The sequence below is a fragment of the Sylvia atricapilla genome, chromosome 8, assembly GCF_009819655.1.
Source record: "Sylvia atricapilla isolate bSylAtr1 chromosome 8, bSylAtr1.pri, whole genome shotgun sequence".
In the NCBI taxonomy this organism is placed as follows: domain Eukaryota; kingdom Metazoa; phylum Chordata; class Aves; order Passeriformes; family Sylviidae; genus Sylvia; species Sylvia atricapilla.
The window spans coordinates 30563380-30581986 of record NC_089147.1 but is presented as its reverse complement, the minus strand read 5'-3'; the positions used below and the strand labels follow the sequence as shown (position 1 = coordinate 30581986).

Here is an 18607-nt window from a genome sequence, read left to right as displayed (position 1 = left end):
AAGTATGCTGACAGCAAACTCTGCTGGATTCTTCACTGTACCTTCATGTGGTGCACAGCCACCTCTTCCATACCTCACCAGAAATACTGCTCCTTCACCAGAGCAGTGCCTTCTGCACAAGGTCTGTGTGAGAGACATGGGCCCTGCTGCCCACAGAGCCACTTCCTGCCTCAGGCAGCTGCATGTGCAGAGCTCCTGGCAGCCCAACACCCTGCAACAGAGCCGGCCAGGACCGTACACGTGGACTGGGAACAAATGTCCATCACCCAAAACAGTTACCTGCTGGACAGGTGGAAACAGCTGCTCTGGGGCTCCTGCAGCCAGGGAGACCTGTCCCACTCACAAGGCAGACACCATCACAGCAGCATGGAAGCTGTAGCTGCACTGCAGCTCGTTTTTCTTGCCATTTCAAAGAAGTGTTACTGTATTGTGACCTTAAAATCACTCAGGGTGTTGAATCCTTTGTTAAAACTCACAGAAGTTCTGGCCTGTTTTGTTCTTGTTAAGTGAAGGAAAATCTAAACTTACCCTTATCTGCTGCAACTGTAAAATTCAGGGGTGCTGTTCTGCTTTGTTTCCCAGCTATGGCCTTGTCATTTAGGCATCGTGTCCCACATTAATATTTCACCTGGCAAATGGATGCAAACTCTTTGACACTACTCTCCTCCCTGGCAACTGGTCCATTTTCTAGAATGAAAACAAAGGCATGCTGTCAAAAGCCAAGCTACACTCTCTGTGATAATGTGGTACATTTCAAAAAATTACTGCAAGGTTAACTCATGGCAGTTGTGGATCTTCAGGATCACCTTTTCTACAATCAGAACTGCAGCTGTAAATTTGAGGTTGTCTGTTCTGTATTAGAAAGATAAAAGGACTATAAAAGTGAGAAGCTCATTTCGACAGTTCTTCAGAATCCTTGGATTTTATTCTCTTCTTAGTGATCAATAAAGAAAAGCCAAGTTTCTGAGGGAAAAGTTCATTTTTGAACTGAGAGTAGGTAAGGGCTGGGAGACAAATGGAAGAGCTTTGATGGTGGAGAGGAGGCAGCAGTGGATGTTTGCTGAGACTGGTTTCATTCAACATCTTCATTCACAACCTGCAGAAGGGAGAGTGCACAAGATCTCCAGGTGTAGAGATATTCCTGACCTCAGGGCAGCCGAATGCCATGCCAATGACAATATCCTGCGGGATCTCACAAAACTGAACAAAAGTCACACCGTTGGCATAGGAGTTTCAGTACAGAGTAAGGCAGGGTAATGCACATAGAGGAAAATAATCCAAACCAAAGCTTTGATGCTGATGATGGAACTGGCTGTCATGGCCCAGGAAAGAAGCCTGAAGTCGCTGTTAACAGTTGCATGAGATCATCAGCCCAGTGTGCATCTGCAGCCAAAAAAAGCCAACAAAACTTTTGGGAAGCAGCAGGAAAAGCGTTGAGGGATAGACAAAAGGTGTCTTTCCCTCAACAATTTTGTTGCTCTGTGTACCCTCAGCATGACATATACTGAGTCCAGCTTCCGTGCCTGGTATATCACAGAGAATAGGAACGTACCATTAACTATCACTGTGAAAGATCAAACCATGATTTGTGGAGAGCCTAAATAGCTGAAACAAGCTTTTTAGCTGCCTCCAGTCCTAGAAAACAATGACAGATGTGTGTGCTTTGACATCCTTGGGAAAGGAGCTGAGCTTCTACCTGAAACAGAAACTTTAGATCAAAGTCTTTGGTACCATCTCCTGATCTTACAGCTTACAAGCAGATACAGATTCTCCCTTTGTCCTTCCAAACAGGGATTTTTTCCAAGTACAGTGTTATATCACTATCAGGGGCTGCTCAGGGTTTACAAATGCATGATGGCATTTGGATTTTACCAGTTACATTGTAATGCTTTAGGAAAAACCCAGAACTTGATTTAAGGTGATTAGCATGCCAAGAGGTATATTTAAAATGCCTGTTTGTCTTTCCCTGGAGGTGACTTAGATTGCCTCCACCTGCAGTAAAATGAAACTTTTATTGATTAAACCCACTTGGCATTTAAAAAGTCTGTTCTATTAAATGGTATTCTACTGCCAAAACTGATTTGCAGAACAACAGTCACAACCCTTAAAAAAATCATTTAACCTGCACAGCTGTTAAAGCCAAGAATGAGATTGAAAGAACATGTTGTTTGAAAAGAGCATCAAATTTAATAATTACTTTTGTGGAGGACTGTGCAGGCTCTTGTTTTGGTACCCGAATCTTGAGCAAGAGCCCTGGCAGTGAATAGACAGTGCATCTTGAACATGTCTTACCCATGTATGGTGATATTTTCCAGCTGTAAAAAAGTATTTGAGAAAAGTTATGCAGTGTGACCTATCATTCATTTTGCTGTCTGTTGCCAGCTAACTTGACTGAACAGAACAAACACTGCAGTTACTGAGCAGACCCTTGGAGTACACTGATTTTCTGAATGCTTTATACATTAAAGATGTAATTTCTGGGATGCTCAGGAAGCTTTTTTGCATAGGCTTCTCCTGGAAAGGAGAAGGCACTTTTTGTGCAAGTCTGCCACACATACGCAAACAGCAAAAGAAACTGCAGTCTGCATGACAAAAAAGTATGCAGAGTAGAGTGGATTAAGGGCAGTGCAATGTCAAATAGCAAAGAGGGACAGTTGAGTCTTCAGCTGGGAAAAACATAACAAGAGACATGATCAGTCTGTGCTTATGTGAGACCTCTGCAGCTTCTATATATTGAAGGAAACAGAAGTTGCTTGAGAAGCCAGGTAAATCTCTTCTTACCACTCCAAACTGCACGTGGGAAAGGTGGACTGCATCCTGCTTTGCTAGTCCTCTAAACCTATTGTGTATTTTACTGACTTCTGGGGGCATACCAATAAATACTCCTGTATTTATAATAATAAATACAACTGCACATCTAATTAAACAGCTTACCAAGTGGGGTGTGGAGGAACAGGAAACTGCTAAAGGGACCCACCACACCGGTGTGTGTTGCTTTCTGTGTCCAGAAATGCTTTCAATGTCCAGCATTGGGGGGTTTCACACAGTTGAGGAAAAACCCCATAAGAGATGTCTGCTCCAACATATAACCCTTCAACTCTGAGAAGCACAGGTCTGGCTAATAGAACGCCACTTGATACTTTTTATGCTTGGCTCTGTTAGGGTGTATAATGAAATGCAACATACATGCCATTGTGTAATTTGATTTACGACTTTTTGCTGCCATGTACTGTTACATGATGGTAAATCTTCCCTGGCTTATGCTGTCCTCCCATCTACCACATTCTTTTTTCTCCCTTTTCCTCCTCTTCTTTCTCTTCACAAATTTGTTTTGTGAAGAGAGAACATTTTTATGTTATTTAGTTTTTACTCAGCTGCTCTATGCATTAGGCAGCTTGGAAATCATCCTGCCAAGAAAGGCACTACACACCTCAGCAGCTATAGAAAACATGCATCAGAGAGCTTCAAGTAGCAGGCCCAGGTACCTATTCTAAATTAATCATGGCTCTAGGAAAATAATTATGACAGTGCAAAACAGCAAAGGCACTCATCAGTGCAGGAAAACCACAGCAGAACAAGCCTGGATACAGAGAGCAATTGGGGGAACAGGTATCCAACACTGCTGGAGTAAACATGTGTCAGAGCAGATCTGGGCTGAAACAGTGATGGTGAACACCAATGAACTCAGCTTCCTGGGTTGTTGGGCAACCTCTCTCTGCCCACAGGCAAGGGAGAGATTGTACTTGTCCACCTAATCCAGTCAAGGCTCAGTGTGGGTTTTTTCAACCTTGAAGCTTCAAGAAACAAAAGATTGAGATTTCCAAGTCCAGGGTGACTAAGGAGAAGCCAGCTGACAAGGTTCCTTTGCAAAAGCAATGTTTAGTTTCATGTTTACATTCTTATCCTTCCTACTATTATAAAATGTTCTTCCGTTTCTTGGGAGTGAGCAACTGTGATACAAGAGTGACTCATGTTTCCATGTCTTTAGTTGCATTGCACTGAGAGGAAAATCCAAGTCTAATCCAAGTCTAACTGCTGCACCATTGCACAAGGTCAGTTTTACAGACCCCAACAGCACCAGAACAAGGCCCAAACAGCAACACTATGGTCATTTTAGCAGGCTCACTGTCAGAATTGGCAATACAACTTCTGGACTCAAAGTGCCTGAGGCTCTGGGCATGAACATATGCCACTGACATATTTATGCAGCACTTGCAGCTGCCTGGGCTCTGGAACAGCCAGCACTGTTGCTGAAACCCCTGTTAAATACCTGACAGTCTCACTACTTGGATGAGTCACACTCAATTACTCAAGAATGAGTACTTTAATTTCTTGACCTTCCCAACAAACACTTGCATGCTGAAAATAACAATGAGGAGCGGAAATGGTTTTACTCTGCAGCAGGGATTTTTTTCTCTGCTTTAAGTTTTGAAGGGTTTCTATTAGGAGTTTCAATCTGAGTTGAAAATTGCGTATTTGCGTAATTTCTTTATGGTTAAGACTGGCAGAAATGTAACCCATGCACTTCATAGTCTAGAGATTATTTGAGGAAACAACTAAAGAAAGAGACTTGGGAAACACTGGAGCAGTCAAGCACTCTGCCCATTAGAACGTGGTAACCTATTATGGTACTAAGAAAAAAAAATGAAGTGTTCTCTGTGGTGTTCATTGAGACTATTTGATTGTTTCCTCAAATCCAACACTCTCATCTCATCATCACATTTGAACAGCTTGAATAAATAAGGTACAGTACAGGAATTGTATGTGCCTCTAATGAAGATGTGAACACTCAAATCAACATTCAGAAATGCAACACTTCTCCAAAACAAAAGTTACCAGGATGTAAATCAACATAGACTCTAAAAAGAATAAAAACTTCCCATGGGGCCCACTTCCCTGACGCCCAAACTTCCAAAAATATATTACTGGCAAACTCCACAAAATAGTTTTATGACTCGGGAGACTCATCTGAAACCTCAGGACTTCATTTCTCAGACCATTAACTGAATTTCTATTCCTTCAGGAGCAGCCAGGCTTTGATGTTGACAGGAAAAGGAGGCTCAGAAGGAAAATCCACTCCAGACACAGGTTCCTGGCTACAGCAGCACTGCTGTACAGCACTACTGAAAGAAAGAGCATACCCATGAGAACACACACTTTACAGCCTTGAGATTAAGATGAGATCAAATGTGTATTTGACAAAAATACGGAAATATCCAGTGTCATATTCTAATAATACAGAAGTTACTTTGCTTTGGATAAAATGTATTTGATAATTTAAGGTTAAAACAACTTTCCATATGCATTAGTACTCAGCAAAGTAAAAAATATCAAGTGACTTTACACTTGAGACAGACAGAACAGACAAACTAACATACTTGACTGCAACTTCTTTCAAGTAAAGGTCTCTTGGACAGTAGTGCCCTTACTTGGACACTCCACCTTTCTCTACCCGTGCCTCCTTTTTAACATTTTGTACCTTCTGCACAAATCCAGACCAGTTGGCCAAGACCTCAGCCTATGCTAAACATCTTCAGTTTTAACCAATTGTACCAAGCATCCTTAAAAAAATAGAATAAATAAAACCTCTCCTGCCCTGATCATCTGAAGAATCCTTAAGGGCCCAGGCAAAAATGTCAGCTTCTTAACAAGGCCTTTCATCTAGCCCTGAGGTAGTTTCTGTCCCAGGATATTCAGAGCTCAATCTTATGCAGGCCACAGTTACACTAATGGACTGGGTATAGTACCAAATTGCCCCCTGCTGCCCCACTCTTTGGGTTTTGCTTTGTCCTTACATGCATGTTAATAAATCAAAGCTATTTAAGGAAACCAACATGACAGCCATTAATGCAACCACGCCAAACAAGAAGCCAAGTGCCATGGGTAAGGAGGGTAAAAGTTCTCTCTGTCTCATCCTTCCCTCCCTCCTTGTTTCTATCTGTTTTCAAAGCCTTTCTTCGTCCATGCCAGGGTTTTTTGGTAAAATCAGCTGAACCACATTAGCAGCCCAGGGAGGCAGGAGTTAAGACACATAGAGCCTAAGGCCACATAGTAAGAAAGGTATGCCACCTCCCTTCTCATGGGGAAAAGCTTTCCAGAACCAGCCAGTGCAGTGGTGAAGCAGATGGTGATGATGGGTGGGGTTTTAGTCTTTATTTTAGTTTCTGCAATTAATCAGGATAGCCACAGAAGCATCCTGTGGTCTGGGGAAGTTGGCTTCACTGAAAGACTGCAAGTGAAACTAAGGCTTTCTTCAATAGCAAGAACAACCCTGCCACTTCCTGCCCATCGCTCTTGAACTTGGTGTCATTCCACTCATCTGTTAAGGAATCTCTCAGAGACCATTCCCCTAATCCTACTCTAAATACAGGTCTGCAGTTTGGATAGTATTTCTTGATACCAAATGGAAGTAAGGTCAAGTTTCAACGCTGCTGTAAAACCAAAGGTAAAGTTGCCCTCTAGCCCCATCTTACTTTCAGCCTTTTCTGTTGTCTGTTCATAGCTAGTCGTTTTGCATTTGTTCTTTTACAGAAGCCATACAGCACAATAGTGTAACAGGACAAACGTGACACCTGCAGAAAATGCAGCATAATCAGAGATTAAGATGGCACTGTGATTTCTTCCCTGCCACTGCCTTTTACATGGACATCTATTCAGCTCTGTGACTTTAGAATCTCTCCAGGATTTTCATATCTACCTTTTGATACACATGTATTTGAAAATAATTTAATATCTATTTCCTGATGAAATACATTCTGTGCCTCATTTTAGTTTCACACTCAGTGAGAGGGTACACACACTTTACAGGACAAAAAATTTAAATCATAACTACTTAGTAAATTATGCATTGTAGTGATTGAAAGACAACAATTACCAGAGAAAATATACATGCTGAAGCCTGATGTATCTACTACATTGGGAAGTCTTCAGTGATATGACAAAGAATTTGTGGGATTTTTCCCCCAATTACAAGAGAACAGAGGATTTGTCAGACATTGATTCTGTAGCTTCTACTGTCCACTCTACGCCTCCTTCCTCTTGATGATCAGAGGCCCAACGTTGTCGCCGGTTTCCTCGTTGTGCTTTGTGTGAGCGCCATCACACAGTGGGAACTGAAAAAAAGAAAGAATAAACACATCTAAAGTACATCCAAAATCAGAACTAAGAACCTAGGCTGAAAGTTTATTAGGCATCTTCTCATTAAATCCTCTGAAACCACAGACCACAACTTTTACGCCAGCATCTCAGGTCTCCCTGAGTTTTGGCTAAACACTAGCTTTATCCGTACTAGCACAGAGCAGACAAGAAGCTTTTTCTAAAAAAAGCAGCCACCAAACTCCATTCCCCTTGGTGTTCCTGCCTCAGATGAGCAGGAGAAAACAACAGCCTGAGCAGACCTCCAGCTGTAACCTACCTGGAGTATCTTACTCTCACCCTTGCCTCATGCTTCCTCAGTGCTGCCCTGAAGAGCCACATCAGCTGGAAGTAATTTGAAGAAATATTTGTTCCATTAAAAAGCCCCAAACAAACCCCACCCTGGTCAGAGCAAGAATTACAAGGACTCCTTTAGCCAGCTCTAACTGCACAGGTCACAGAGAAGTGGTAACTACTGTTCCTGGGAAGCTCTTATCACATGGCAGAGCTGAAAGACATTCTGTGAGGCAGTAACAGTGAGGATCTCATCACTTCTCAAGGATGCATTTTTAGGGCTATACCACCTCTGCAGAGGAAATTCTGGAGATGATCACAGAAATCGCACACCAGTATTTTGCATTCAGTTACAAATTTGTTTGCTTAGAAGTAATGGGAGTCAAAATTGGGCATGACTCAGCTTTTGCCTCTGCAACAGTACTATTCTCCTGCAGTACCGTCACAGTCAGTACTCAACGTCCCACTGATCTCCATGTTCCTAGTTCAGTCAGCCTTTGAAAAACATTAACACCCTACCACCCATGATTACTTAGAATAAAAGATTTCAAAGTACTGCACAAAACCAATACAATAAAACAATATACAGAGCTTTAAAAATAATGCCACCTTGTCTGTAGGGTAGTACTGGGAGGGAAGGAGAGGGTTTCTTTCTGGCTTTTCACAGTAATGCAATGTCAAAACCTAAGCTAAAAATGGCATCTGATATCTCTCAATAAAGAAACCTTGAATTCAGAGCATTCTCATATAAATAACCTGATTCATGGAGACACTCTGTCATCCCATCAGTCACTTGTGACTCAATGAATAAGTAGTGACAGGTCCTTGGACAAAATCTGAGCCAACAGGAATGTATGTTTCTGGGACACCGACCACTTTTCAACAGCAGATGTTGCTGGCCCAGTTGTCTTTCCATGCAACACCAGTCCACTGGTCTTCACAGATGCAATGACAGCTTCCATCAAACATTAACATCTCACAAGCTCCAAGGAGACAACCCAAGTTCAGCTACAGCAACATCATCACTTCAAGTTTCCAAGCAACAAAGATGATGGGACTGCTAGGTTCAGAGAGCATCCAGACATCCCTAACAGCTACAACAGGGACTGCTCTGCATTCACCCTGCTGCTCAGCTGGTCTCACAGGCTCCCAGGGGATGGAACACTGGACCTGAGCTTCTCAGGCAAAAAGACCGAACCAAACACCACTCCTTCCTCACCCTGAAGACCAGATATGGCACAGAAGGATATTGGGTCTGACACAGTGTCTTCATCCCTGATTAAAACAAAGCAGGCTTGCAACAATAGTGGCTGCAAGTATTGTACAGTGGGAATGGTACAGTGATCTGGACAGCTCAGCTGATTTCCCTTGACACTGAACATGTCTGGATTCTCTATCACTATTTCTGCTGATAGTCTGCAGTAGTATCCCTCAACCCATAACCTGGGGACTAATACCTCTCTGGAAGACACACAGGCTGCAGGTCATTGTAAACAGACAGCAAATTAATTTCCCCTCCGCCAGCTCATAAAAATGAAGACAAGTCAGGAAAAAAGTGTTCTAACTTTAATTACAGTTTAGAGACAAAATTCTTGCCTCTAACCTATTAAGTTTGAGCACTGGCTTTTTCACTAAATTGGACAACTATGAAGTGCCTCCAGAGCACAACACTGAATAGAAAAAGGTTGTTTAAAGAACCACTCATTTATTATTAACAGATAATTACATGCCAAGACAAATTTATTTCAAGATACCACATGTGGTTTTTTAAAACACATAGATTCCACAAAGACTTTGGCCAGCACAAAAGCCTTTCAAGCACACTATTTCAGAAAAAAAAACCCCAAACCCAACTGCTCTTTTTCAAGAGTTACTCTCAAATACTCTGGTATAGTCCCACTGTTTTGTTATTCCGTGTAGAGGAGGCACACCATGTGGGGTCAGCTGTAAGTGCATGCACACCATCAGTGCAACAGAAACACCCTGGGGTTCCTAATGCTACTGTTCTCCCAACAGCCTCATGCCCCAGGTGAGCCTGAATCCCATGAGAAGTGCACAGAGTGACACAAAAGGACATTTTTTTCCTAGCCTTTATATGCACCTAATTAACAAAAACATGACAGGTACTTAATGCATTTGAAGTAACTGTAAATTCCTGCACTAAAGCACACACATTGCACATTCTGACACCATAAAACTACAAATTTCAAGTTTGAGAACTGTAAGAGCCAGATAATGCTAGCTGACAATTTCCAAAGATGACAACCATGTAAGAATGATGTATTTTATTACTGTTGGGCAATAGCAAATATGAGAAGCACACAAACCCTATTAAATGTTATGCTACCCATGCTGCAAAGTCAGTCATCAAGGCAAGAGGAAAGCAACAGAACTGGGAACTACAGTCTTTGAGATGGAACATGCTCACTAAAATACTTATTAACAGCAGTAAAAGGAAACAAATGCCTTCCAGAATTTCCACTGACCTCCTAAATGCCTTTACAAGACCTTTCAGATCAGAATTCTAAGAATGCACTCATTGTAGCCTCATCTACTTTCTTTCTAACTCAGTAGGGCAATATGTTCCTAAACTGACAATACCCCTTAAACATATGCCAAAATGTACTTAAGGATTTTATTTCACACTAAAAAAAACCAGCAAACAATTGGTAGGAGCTGCAATGCAACCAGCAGAATCAGACACTATCTTCCATTTTTGTTTAGAAGACTGAATAGGAAGCAGAAAGCACAAACACCAGGGTTCAAGTAGAGTTTTTTCGGTTCAGACTCCTCACAGAATAAAGATGACCTGGCCACTTCCACAAGATTATTTCAGCATCAAATCATAATGCTGTTTAATCCTCAGGAGTATTACACTGTAAAACTGAGTTCAGGTACAAATGTGTACCTGAGTTATCTGCAAGGAAATGAAGTCAGATCTGACAACATCAAGAACCCAAAGTTACAGCATCTGGCAATTGCTGAGTTTGGCCTAATGAGACCAATGTCTATGACCTGAGGAGTATTCACCTCCCTGGAGGAGAGAGAGCTAAAACTGCCTTGAGGCAGTTAGCTGGCTCTGAAGGTCTGTATTACTTGAGTCTCCACACACTGGCATCTTCTAAAAAAGCTTTAAAATGTTCACCATTGGTAAATGGATAGGATTCATCATGCAATCTGCTTTCTCTCATTAGAGATCTCAGAACTACCATTATAGATAATGTATATATGTATCAGCTACATCAGGTGTCACACATCTCTAAGATGAGATTTAAATCTGTTAAAGGTGCTATTACTGAGAGGCTAGGTTATCACTAATTTAAGGCAACAGTCCCAACTTCAAATGCAAGCAAGCTGGACCACTGTTTAGGCCAGACTTTTAATTGCTCAAAAATAGGAGCTTAGAGTGTGCCACTGTGATTGCACTGCCATACACCATGTACTACTAGCAAGATACTTTCTGACTAAGCTTCCAACTTTCTCCAAAAAGAAGTGTTTAAGATCCTCACAGACTGTGTTTCCTGAGCTCCTACTGCCAGCAGGCCAGTAGTTTTGGATAAGCCTCAGTATTAGCACAGGTAGCACACAAAATGGTATCTGTCATTCATGATCATGCTCCAGACACTCTTTTTGACAGATCTTCTTCAGAGCTACAGAAACATTTTGTCCACCATTAGCACTGATCTGCAGGCTTTACTCTGAGCATCAGTGCCAATCTGCATAATTCTACAGAGTAGAATAGTGCTACATCTCAGTGCAGAATACTTCAGGTGAAAAGAGCTTTGTCTTCTCTAGATAAAGCAGTTTAAAAACAGTTTTGCTGAAAGGTGCATGCACACGAACAACACTGGGCCCATTCATTCTTCTCTTACCTTCTTAGACCTCCAACAACGACAGTACACAGCCTTGTCTCCCAGATCTTCAATATCAAAGGCATGGACTACCTTGGGGTTATCCTTCTGGATATGGGGATTCACCATTGCTTTGCAGCATTTGTCTTTAGAGAGAAGTTTTTTGTAAGCTAGATATCCAACAGCAGCTGCGCCAGCAGCTAAGGAGACTGCACCAATCCATTCAACTAGAATGAAAGCAGAAAAAACAAGAGTCTGTCAGGTTTTGACCACAACATTCTATTAAAACCACTGAGCAGTAAATGTTTTCATGCTTACAGCAACACCCTTTTACTTTCCAACAGATCTTTTTGTTCTGTAGTAGCAACTCTCTACTTCAGAAGAGTATTTTCCTTTGACAGTCCCCTAGTTAATATGCTCTCTTCTATTGATCAGAGTTCTACTTCACCCAAGTCCTTTCTACACAAGGGTGAGAATTAACCTGGCAGGGTTTTCATGGTTTTGTTTTTTACTCTTCTATTTAGCAAACTCTGATATTAACATCATTAGTACATTGTTTCAAAGTTCATTATATTAAACCAGGTGTAAGTACATCCTGTAGCAAGGAAATACCTGTAGTGTTTGTTTCAGTTGCAAGGAGATCACTAAAGAACAGTCAGCACCAGCAACCCAAAACCAGGTTTCTCCCCCAAAAGGCACAGACACTGAGTAGCTTTTAATAAAATGCATCTTGTAACTAAAAAAACTAAGACCAGTTGTTTGGCAATGGGGAAATTATTAAATATACTACCGCCAGCAACAAAAGCCATCTGAGATGAAATCCCTACTGTGGTATAGAAGAAAGAACAAGGATCCAAAAAGATTATATTTAAGAATCATAGCACATGTTTACTTTAACTAGATTAAGTCCTGAATCTCTGCAAGACAACTTTCATTAAAAAATGCTCTTGCCACCACTCCTCATCCTCACTTCTCCTCCCTTTATTTACCAGTAAAATTTTTGCAGTTTCTTAGTACAACGTCCATTCCTACAAGAAGTTTTCCTACTTTTTTGTGGCTCTACTGTTTTCTCTCTGCTTCATGAAAATATGCTGGTTTTTGGCTCAAAGGTTCAGGTTGCAGCACTGGGTCTGGTTGTTTCCTCTCAGAGTAACAAGTGGCTGCTCTTTCTTTGCTTTTTATCCACCACTTCTACATATACTGCAAGTTCTGTTTACAGAAAAATAAACAAGAATTTAAGTTTTACCACATTTGCAGAACTTAATAAAATTAGAACAGTCTCCAGTTGGGGGTTTCTATGTTTTAATTGGATTTAATTTGGATATCAGATGGCATCTGTGGAGGAAGAGACATTGCTATGTCCAAGTTTAAGAAGCAAAAACCTTTGTTAGTTCTTGCTACTTTCCATGACCACCAGACTTGCTGTATTTCCACTGTGAGCCTGGACTAAAAGTCCCAGAGACTCTCCTAAAGTCTCTATCAAGCCCTTTCCTCAGTTAAGGCACTGTGTTAGCTCATAGGCCCCACACTGATCCACAGGGGCCTGGCTGTAGCAATATGTGGAATTAGACAAAGCAGTCTAATTTTAATTTCTGATCTTACAGTGTCTGTAAGATCACGGAAGGCAGGCACTCCTTTAAAGCCAAACTAAAGGAGTAAAAGATACAAAAATCCTTCAGAATTCATTTCCTTAGGAAATGAGACAGAAGAGACAACACACACTGAGACCTCCCCTGTTAATGAATGACAAACTCTTCCTGTAACAGTAAAGTGATATTAAGATATAAAAAAACATCTTTAATGTGGAAGAATTTAGGGCAGGCATGTTTCCCTGCTCCCCAACTCCCTAAAACAATAAAAGCCCCAGAGACCATGCTGTGAATGCTGTGTTTTATATCCATCCAGTGAGTTCTCACCCTTTATACCCCAGAGCAATGCATTAATTTTGGTAAAGAAGTGAGGAAATGAAATTTTAAAAAGGATTCTATGAAAATCTGCTTTAATTTAGCACACCAGACCAAACTAAGCAAAAGAACAGGCACAGTTTAAACCCAAGACAGCAGCTCTCCTAAGAAAAGGCACTGCAGGGCTCTGGCAGGGAGGAGAGCTCAGCAAGCTCAGGGACCTGCTCGGTCTGACAAATCTACAGTGACCCCTGAGGAAATGTCAAGTGCAGCTACAACAGCAAAAGCAAGACTGAGGGACTGCTCATTGCCTGGCTTTTGGGGAAGCAGCAACTGCAAGGACTGCCCAATCTGCACCTACATGTTAAATAGGCAAGAAGGGGACGGGCACCATAGCCATTCCCTTATGGAATCTAAGGGGAACGAGTGACTTTAATGAAGAACACAGGTGGCTCCTGTAACTGAAGCACTCTTTAAGGTACTGCACCTTAAGGAAGCTGATCTTTTACCTGTACTTACCCCAAAGTCCAAGGCAACTTAGCAAACAAAAAGAGGGAAAACAATTGGTAATATTTCCGTGACTCATACAAGCAAGAGAAGTCTGTACTAAAATTCAGCAGCACACTCAGAAGAGCTGTTGTGCACATCTGCAGCCAACCCAGATCACTCTGACATCCCTTGGGCCATCCCCCAGAACTGTGCATGTCAGATCCAGCCCAGCCAGCAGAGATCATGAATTAAATCATCATCTCATCCTGCAGTGATCCTCTACCTCTTCTCCCAAGGACCAGAGCCATCCTTTACACACACAGGCAAGTTGTATACATAGTATTAACACCTAGAGGAATGTCCTTTCTGCTGTATTACCTTTTCTCACCACTTCCCTGGAGCCACTTCACTTTTCCCCTTTCAGGATGGAAAATTATATCAACCAATAATGCATTATAGCCAAACATTTAAAGCAGTCTAAATTCCAGAATTGCCTTAATAAATAAAATGAAAATTTAGAAGAAATATTTGAACTTATTCAACAGACTCTGTTAAATCATGCTACAAGGCTTCAGAGGCAGTGAGTTTTGTCTTGTTTCACACACAGATCTGGAAAAGCTAGAACACCTATTTAATCTTTCTAACTAAGTTAACCATAAAATGCACCTGGAAGAAGAACACCTATTTATAAACACTCCTGAACTGTTTCAAAAGACTTCTGGTACCAATTCAACAGTTTGCTGCCAAACTCTTAAGGTCATGCACGAGGCATCTGTTAACAGAGTGACTCTGGTGTGGAGGGTCATGGGGTTTTTATTTCTCCTTAAAGTAAAAAGCACTACGAGGAACTTTTGAGTTATTATTAAAAAACTCCAAATTCCGGTATAACATGTGTAACATGGCAGAAAAATTTGGGTTTGTGTTATAAGTACCAAACAATGGAAAAAAGTTTGGCTAAAACTCCAGAAAAATCAACACAAAGGAGAGAAGAGACAGCAAGAGATGGAAAGAAGGAAACAAATTCAAAGAATGCTCTCTCCCAGGAGAGTAGGCAGTACACAGAAGTAAAAAAAAAAAAAAAATCAGAGACGAGAATGACAATAAGGCACTGATAGGGATTTATTCTCTTCTGTATGCTTTGGACACATCCTAATGAAAGAGATTTAGATCAAAGTTTCTCCTCTCTAAACATCTAGAACATTACTGTGGATGTTTCCAGATCTATGCTACAGAGGGAGCTTTTAGATCTGCTAGAGAGCTCTGAGAGACTTTATCCACAGGAAAAACACACATTTACCACCTGCACTGAGAAGTGCACTAAAACTGAAGTGGTCTTGCCTCCACCAAGATCCTTGTTAAGAATCCAGATCGATTCACATTCCAGCAACTATCAATAACATGGGGGAGAGCTACACCCTGACAAAGTTAGTCCAAGACCATTCTAAGAGGAAATATTCAAGTTACCTCTGCTGCTTAGAAAATATTTATGCTATTCAAAAGTTACAGACTAATAACTTCACACAGAAAAACTGTATTTTATGTCTCCAGAAGTAACTTTCAAGCATTTTTCTCCCCATTTTGTAGCCAATGAAGAGACTACTATTGTGCAAGAGTTGTTCGTGACAGTCCAGCAGTGTCACTGCCCACAACAAAAGGCAATGCTGGAGAAACACAATACTCACTTACTGAAGAATCATCCAGGGTAACTGGATGCACAAAAAGCCTAACAGTAAAAGACAAGCAGTCAAGCTGACAAAATCACTTCTACCACTCCACAAAAAATAAGATTATGACCGGCACGTTTAATTTAACCTGTATGGTGAAGAGGCCACCTGAGGGAAAAAGATTGTTGGATTTCACCAATAAGCAGCGGGAGACAAGTCACCGTGATCAGATCTGTGGCTGGTGTGGGGTCACACCCAAAACCAACCACACCTCTCAGATAAAAAGCATTAGCTGTGCTGCTCACTGCCGTCCCAAGGGCACACGTGCAAGGAGCAATTCACTCCCCCACTGCTACCACGAATTAAATCTCACAAAAATATAGTTTCTGGTGTCTAGTTTTCAGTAGAGAATAAAACGTTTATTCAACGTTTTTCAAAATAAAAGGTTGCAAAATTCCTAAACTGTTTTCAAAATTCCTCAGCCTGAGACTCACACCAGCTGAGGGAAGAACTGTAAACTACCAGTCACAAGGCACTGGGCAAGGTTAATCTCTTCAGAAATCACAAAAGCGTAATGCTGTCTATTCCTAAACAGAGCACCTTCCAGACTGGTCCCATCAGCTGCTCCCACGCTTTTCTTAGACAATGAGGATATTTTCAAGGTTTTTTAAGGGTTACGTTCTTCTCCCATCTCCACATGGTTTTTTCTGCTTAATTCCTCGTGTCTAGGAGACTGTTCTAGTTCTTGCAAGATTGTAAATGACAGCAAGCTGCACTTGGGAACACAACCTAGATGGAAGCTATTACCAAGTCATCCTCAGGGCTTTGATTATTTTAATAAGCACAGCCTTCCATCACTACAGCCCGTTTTAGACTAAAGTCTTTGCCACCATCTTCTGTACCAGCAGCCTCCACCATCCCCCACCCCTCGAAAAACCCCAAACCATCTGCCCGCTAAATTAAGGACATAAATCATGAGCAGCTTTGCAGGTGCAAGTCAGTCACGCAGGCTAAGCTCATTTTTTTACAGAAAATCAGGTAATTCAGCGCTGTATTCTATCTTCCACCAGGCCCAAGTGTTTCATCCTGTCCGGTTGTGCAACAGCATTCAAATCATACAAGGTTATCTCAGGCGTGCTTCGAGTCAATCATTACACTGCGCAAATGTCACCGTTACCTCTACGGTACAGCATCGGGCACTGAGAGCCAGACAAAACCCCTCCAATTTACAGCTTTTCACTGATTTTTCACTCAGACAAGTGGAAAGATAAAAATAAGACAGCGGTGTCTGAGACGCGTTACAGATAAAGCCCGGCGGGACGCCGAGCCCGCTGCGAGGCCCGAAGCGGCCGCAAGGGCCCGGCGGCTCCCGGCGGGAAGGGAGCGCTCAGGCCGAGCCGCCACACCGCGTTCCCCCTGGCTGAGGCCTTTTATCCACGAGCGGGTCCCGCGGGCCGCGGCCGGACCCACCGCGGGCACGGGAGAGGGCAGCCCGCCATCTTGTCCCGGGGGTCCGGCGGGGGGCGAGCCGCCCGCCGAGGGGAGCCCCCCGTGCTGTCCACCGGCCCCGAGCCCCCGAGCCCATCCCGCACCGCCGGCTCCCGCCCGCCATACCCCGCCGTACCCCGCCATACCCCGCACGGCGCCGCTCTGTCCCGGCCCCATGGCTCCCGCTCCGCGCCGCGCACGCGCCACGGCCCAAGATGGCCGCGGACCGCCCCTCAAGGGCCTGACGCTGAGGCAGCGCCTGAGGGCACAGCGGAGGGCTCGGCGGCCGCGGGACGGCACCGTGCGGAGGAGGAGCCAGGAGCGGGCCGGCGCTGGCCTCGGCTCCGCACGGGGATCTCAGCGAGGCCTCCGCGGCTGTGAAATGGGTGTTGAGCACCGCTGTGCGTCCTGTGCACACGCTGGCACGGCACAGCACGGCCCCTCCGTTCTCCTCTGCTTGTGGTGCTGACTGCCCCACAGCTATGCGAAACGCTTAGGACAGATCGCTGATGAGCCTTCTCCTGTGTAATTATGGAAAGGTGAAGCTGGAAAGTGATATCTGCCGAGTGACCGCCGCTTCGAACCCCCTAAGCTTGCGTATTGATGTGAGAATTACTTCACCTTAAACAAGTATTATCGAAGTTCTATACCTGACTAAGGACTCGCTACTCTGGAACCTCGTTTATGGCTGGCTGGACTTGATAGGAAAGATGTGTCCTTATGTCTTGACAGACAATTCCATGGGTGACTGTATGGGTGTTGATGTCTTTGAAATGCGTCTTGTGGTAAATGTCATGGATAAATTCGTGCATCAAAGATTTGGTCTATTAAAAAGCTACTCCAGGGCATCTCTGAGATTCCAGGACCTGTGGTGCAAGCTGTGAAACCACAACATTTGCAACAGAAATGACATGGCCGGACTGGAGATGGCCCATTTATCAGGGATGGGCCTCCACTTCACAGCTGCTCGACATCTGATGTCAGTCTTGATGGGGGATCCAGAGGATGATCAAATCTGCACCCCGAAGACAGATCCGGGAAGACTCCTGAATCCTCTTTTCATACTTATGGGAACCCCTTTCAAGACCTCGCTTGGAATAAAGAGATACATGAATATTTGGACTTTCAGTGGACTTAGCCTCAGGACAAATAAACCGTATAAAAACCCTACACCGGACCTAGAGTGTGTGGCTGAGGTTGTTATGGTACCGTTGTTATTGTCACACTGCACACCCAGCATTCGATCGATGTTGTCCGAATTTGTTGTGGCTTTTTAATTTGGTTATTTTTTAAAATTTATTTTAAAATAAATTCTGTTATTTTGAATTGGCTTCTTATAATTTGTAATAGTCTTAATGAACCAACCTCAAGCCGCAGGTTTGTTACAGAACGCAGACAGTTTAAATCCTGAAAGACAAATGAGTCTACACAAGTCTGAGTTTCTGAACTTTGGGGGGAAATTACAATAAGCAAGAGGGGAATATGAGGTAGGCAGTTCGGCAAGGACGTACCTTCCTAGTGCTTCAGCTGATGGGGAAAGGAAGAGGGCAACATGCACCCGGGAGTTTGGGATAAAAGGGAGGCTGCGCCCTCCCAAACCTTGAGGGAGAAAACCCTGCAGGTGTGTGCCTCAGTGGACTCTCTCCCTTTATTCGAATAAAGTTGCAGGACTCTTCTGTCTTCTTTGTGGACGCTGACTTTTCATAGCATGGCTTTTCTGCTCAATACTTCAACAGTCCATTTAGAACTTGATGCCAGAGTTTAACACTTCTGCCATCGGTTA

General features: G+C 42.9%; 1 protein-coding gene across 1 annotated transcript; it reads right to left on the bottom strand.

Annotated features, from left to right (window-relative positions):
* Nucleotides 1-5172: 5172 nt before the first annotated feature.
* CISD1 (CDGSH iron sulfur domain 1) lies at nucleotides 5173-17071 on the bottom strand. Its single transcript, XM_066324256.1, has 3 exons — nucleotides 16971-17071; nucleotides 11301-11506; nucleotides 5173-7112 (listed from the first exon to the last, which is right to left on the bottom strand). The coding sequence occupies exons 1-3, from the start codon at nucleotides 16999-17001 to the stop codon at nucleotides 7023-7025; spliced, it is 327 nt and encodes a 108-aa protein (XP_066180353.1). The 5' UTR covers nucleotides 17002-17071; the 3' UTR covers nucleotides 5173-7022.
* Between the last annotated feature and the right edge of the window lie 1536 nt (nucleotides 17072-18607).

Bases quoted from the DNA above. Each gene is read 5' to 3' on its own strand.
- CISD1 (XM_066324256.1), bottom strand. From the start codon at position 17,001: ATGGGGCCGGGACAGAGCGGCGCCGTGCGGG. The intron at 11,507-16,970 runs GTATGGCGGGGT...CTTTCATTCTAG, and splicing joins ACAGAGCGGCGCCGTGCGGG to TTGAATGGATTGGTGCAGTC. The intron at 7,113-11,300 runs GTAAGAGAAGAA...TCTTTTTTTCAG, and splicing joins GTTGTTGGAGGTCTAAGAAG to TTCCCACTGTGTGATGGCGC.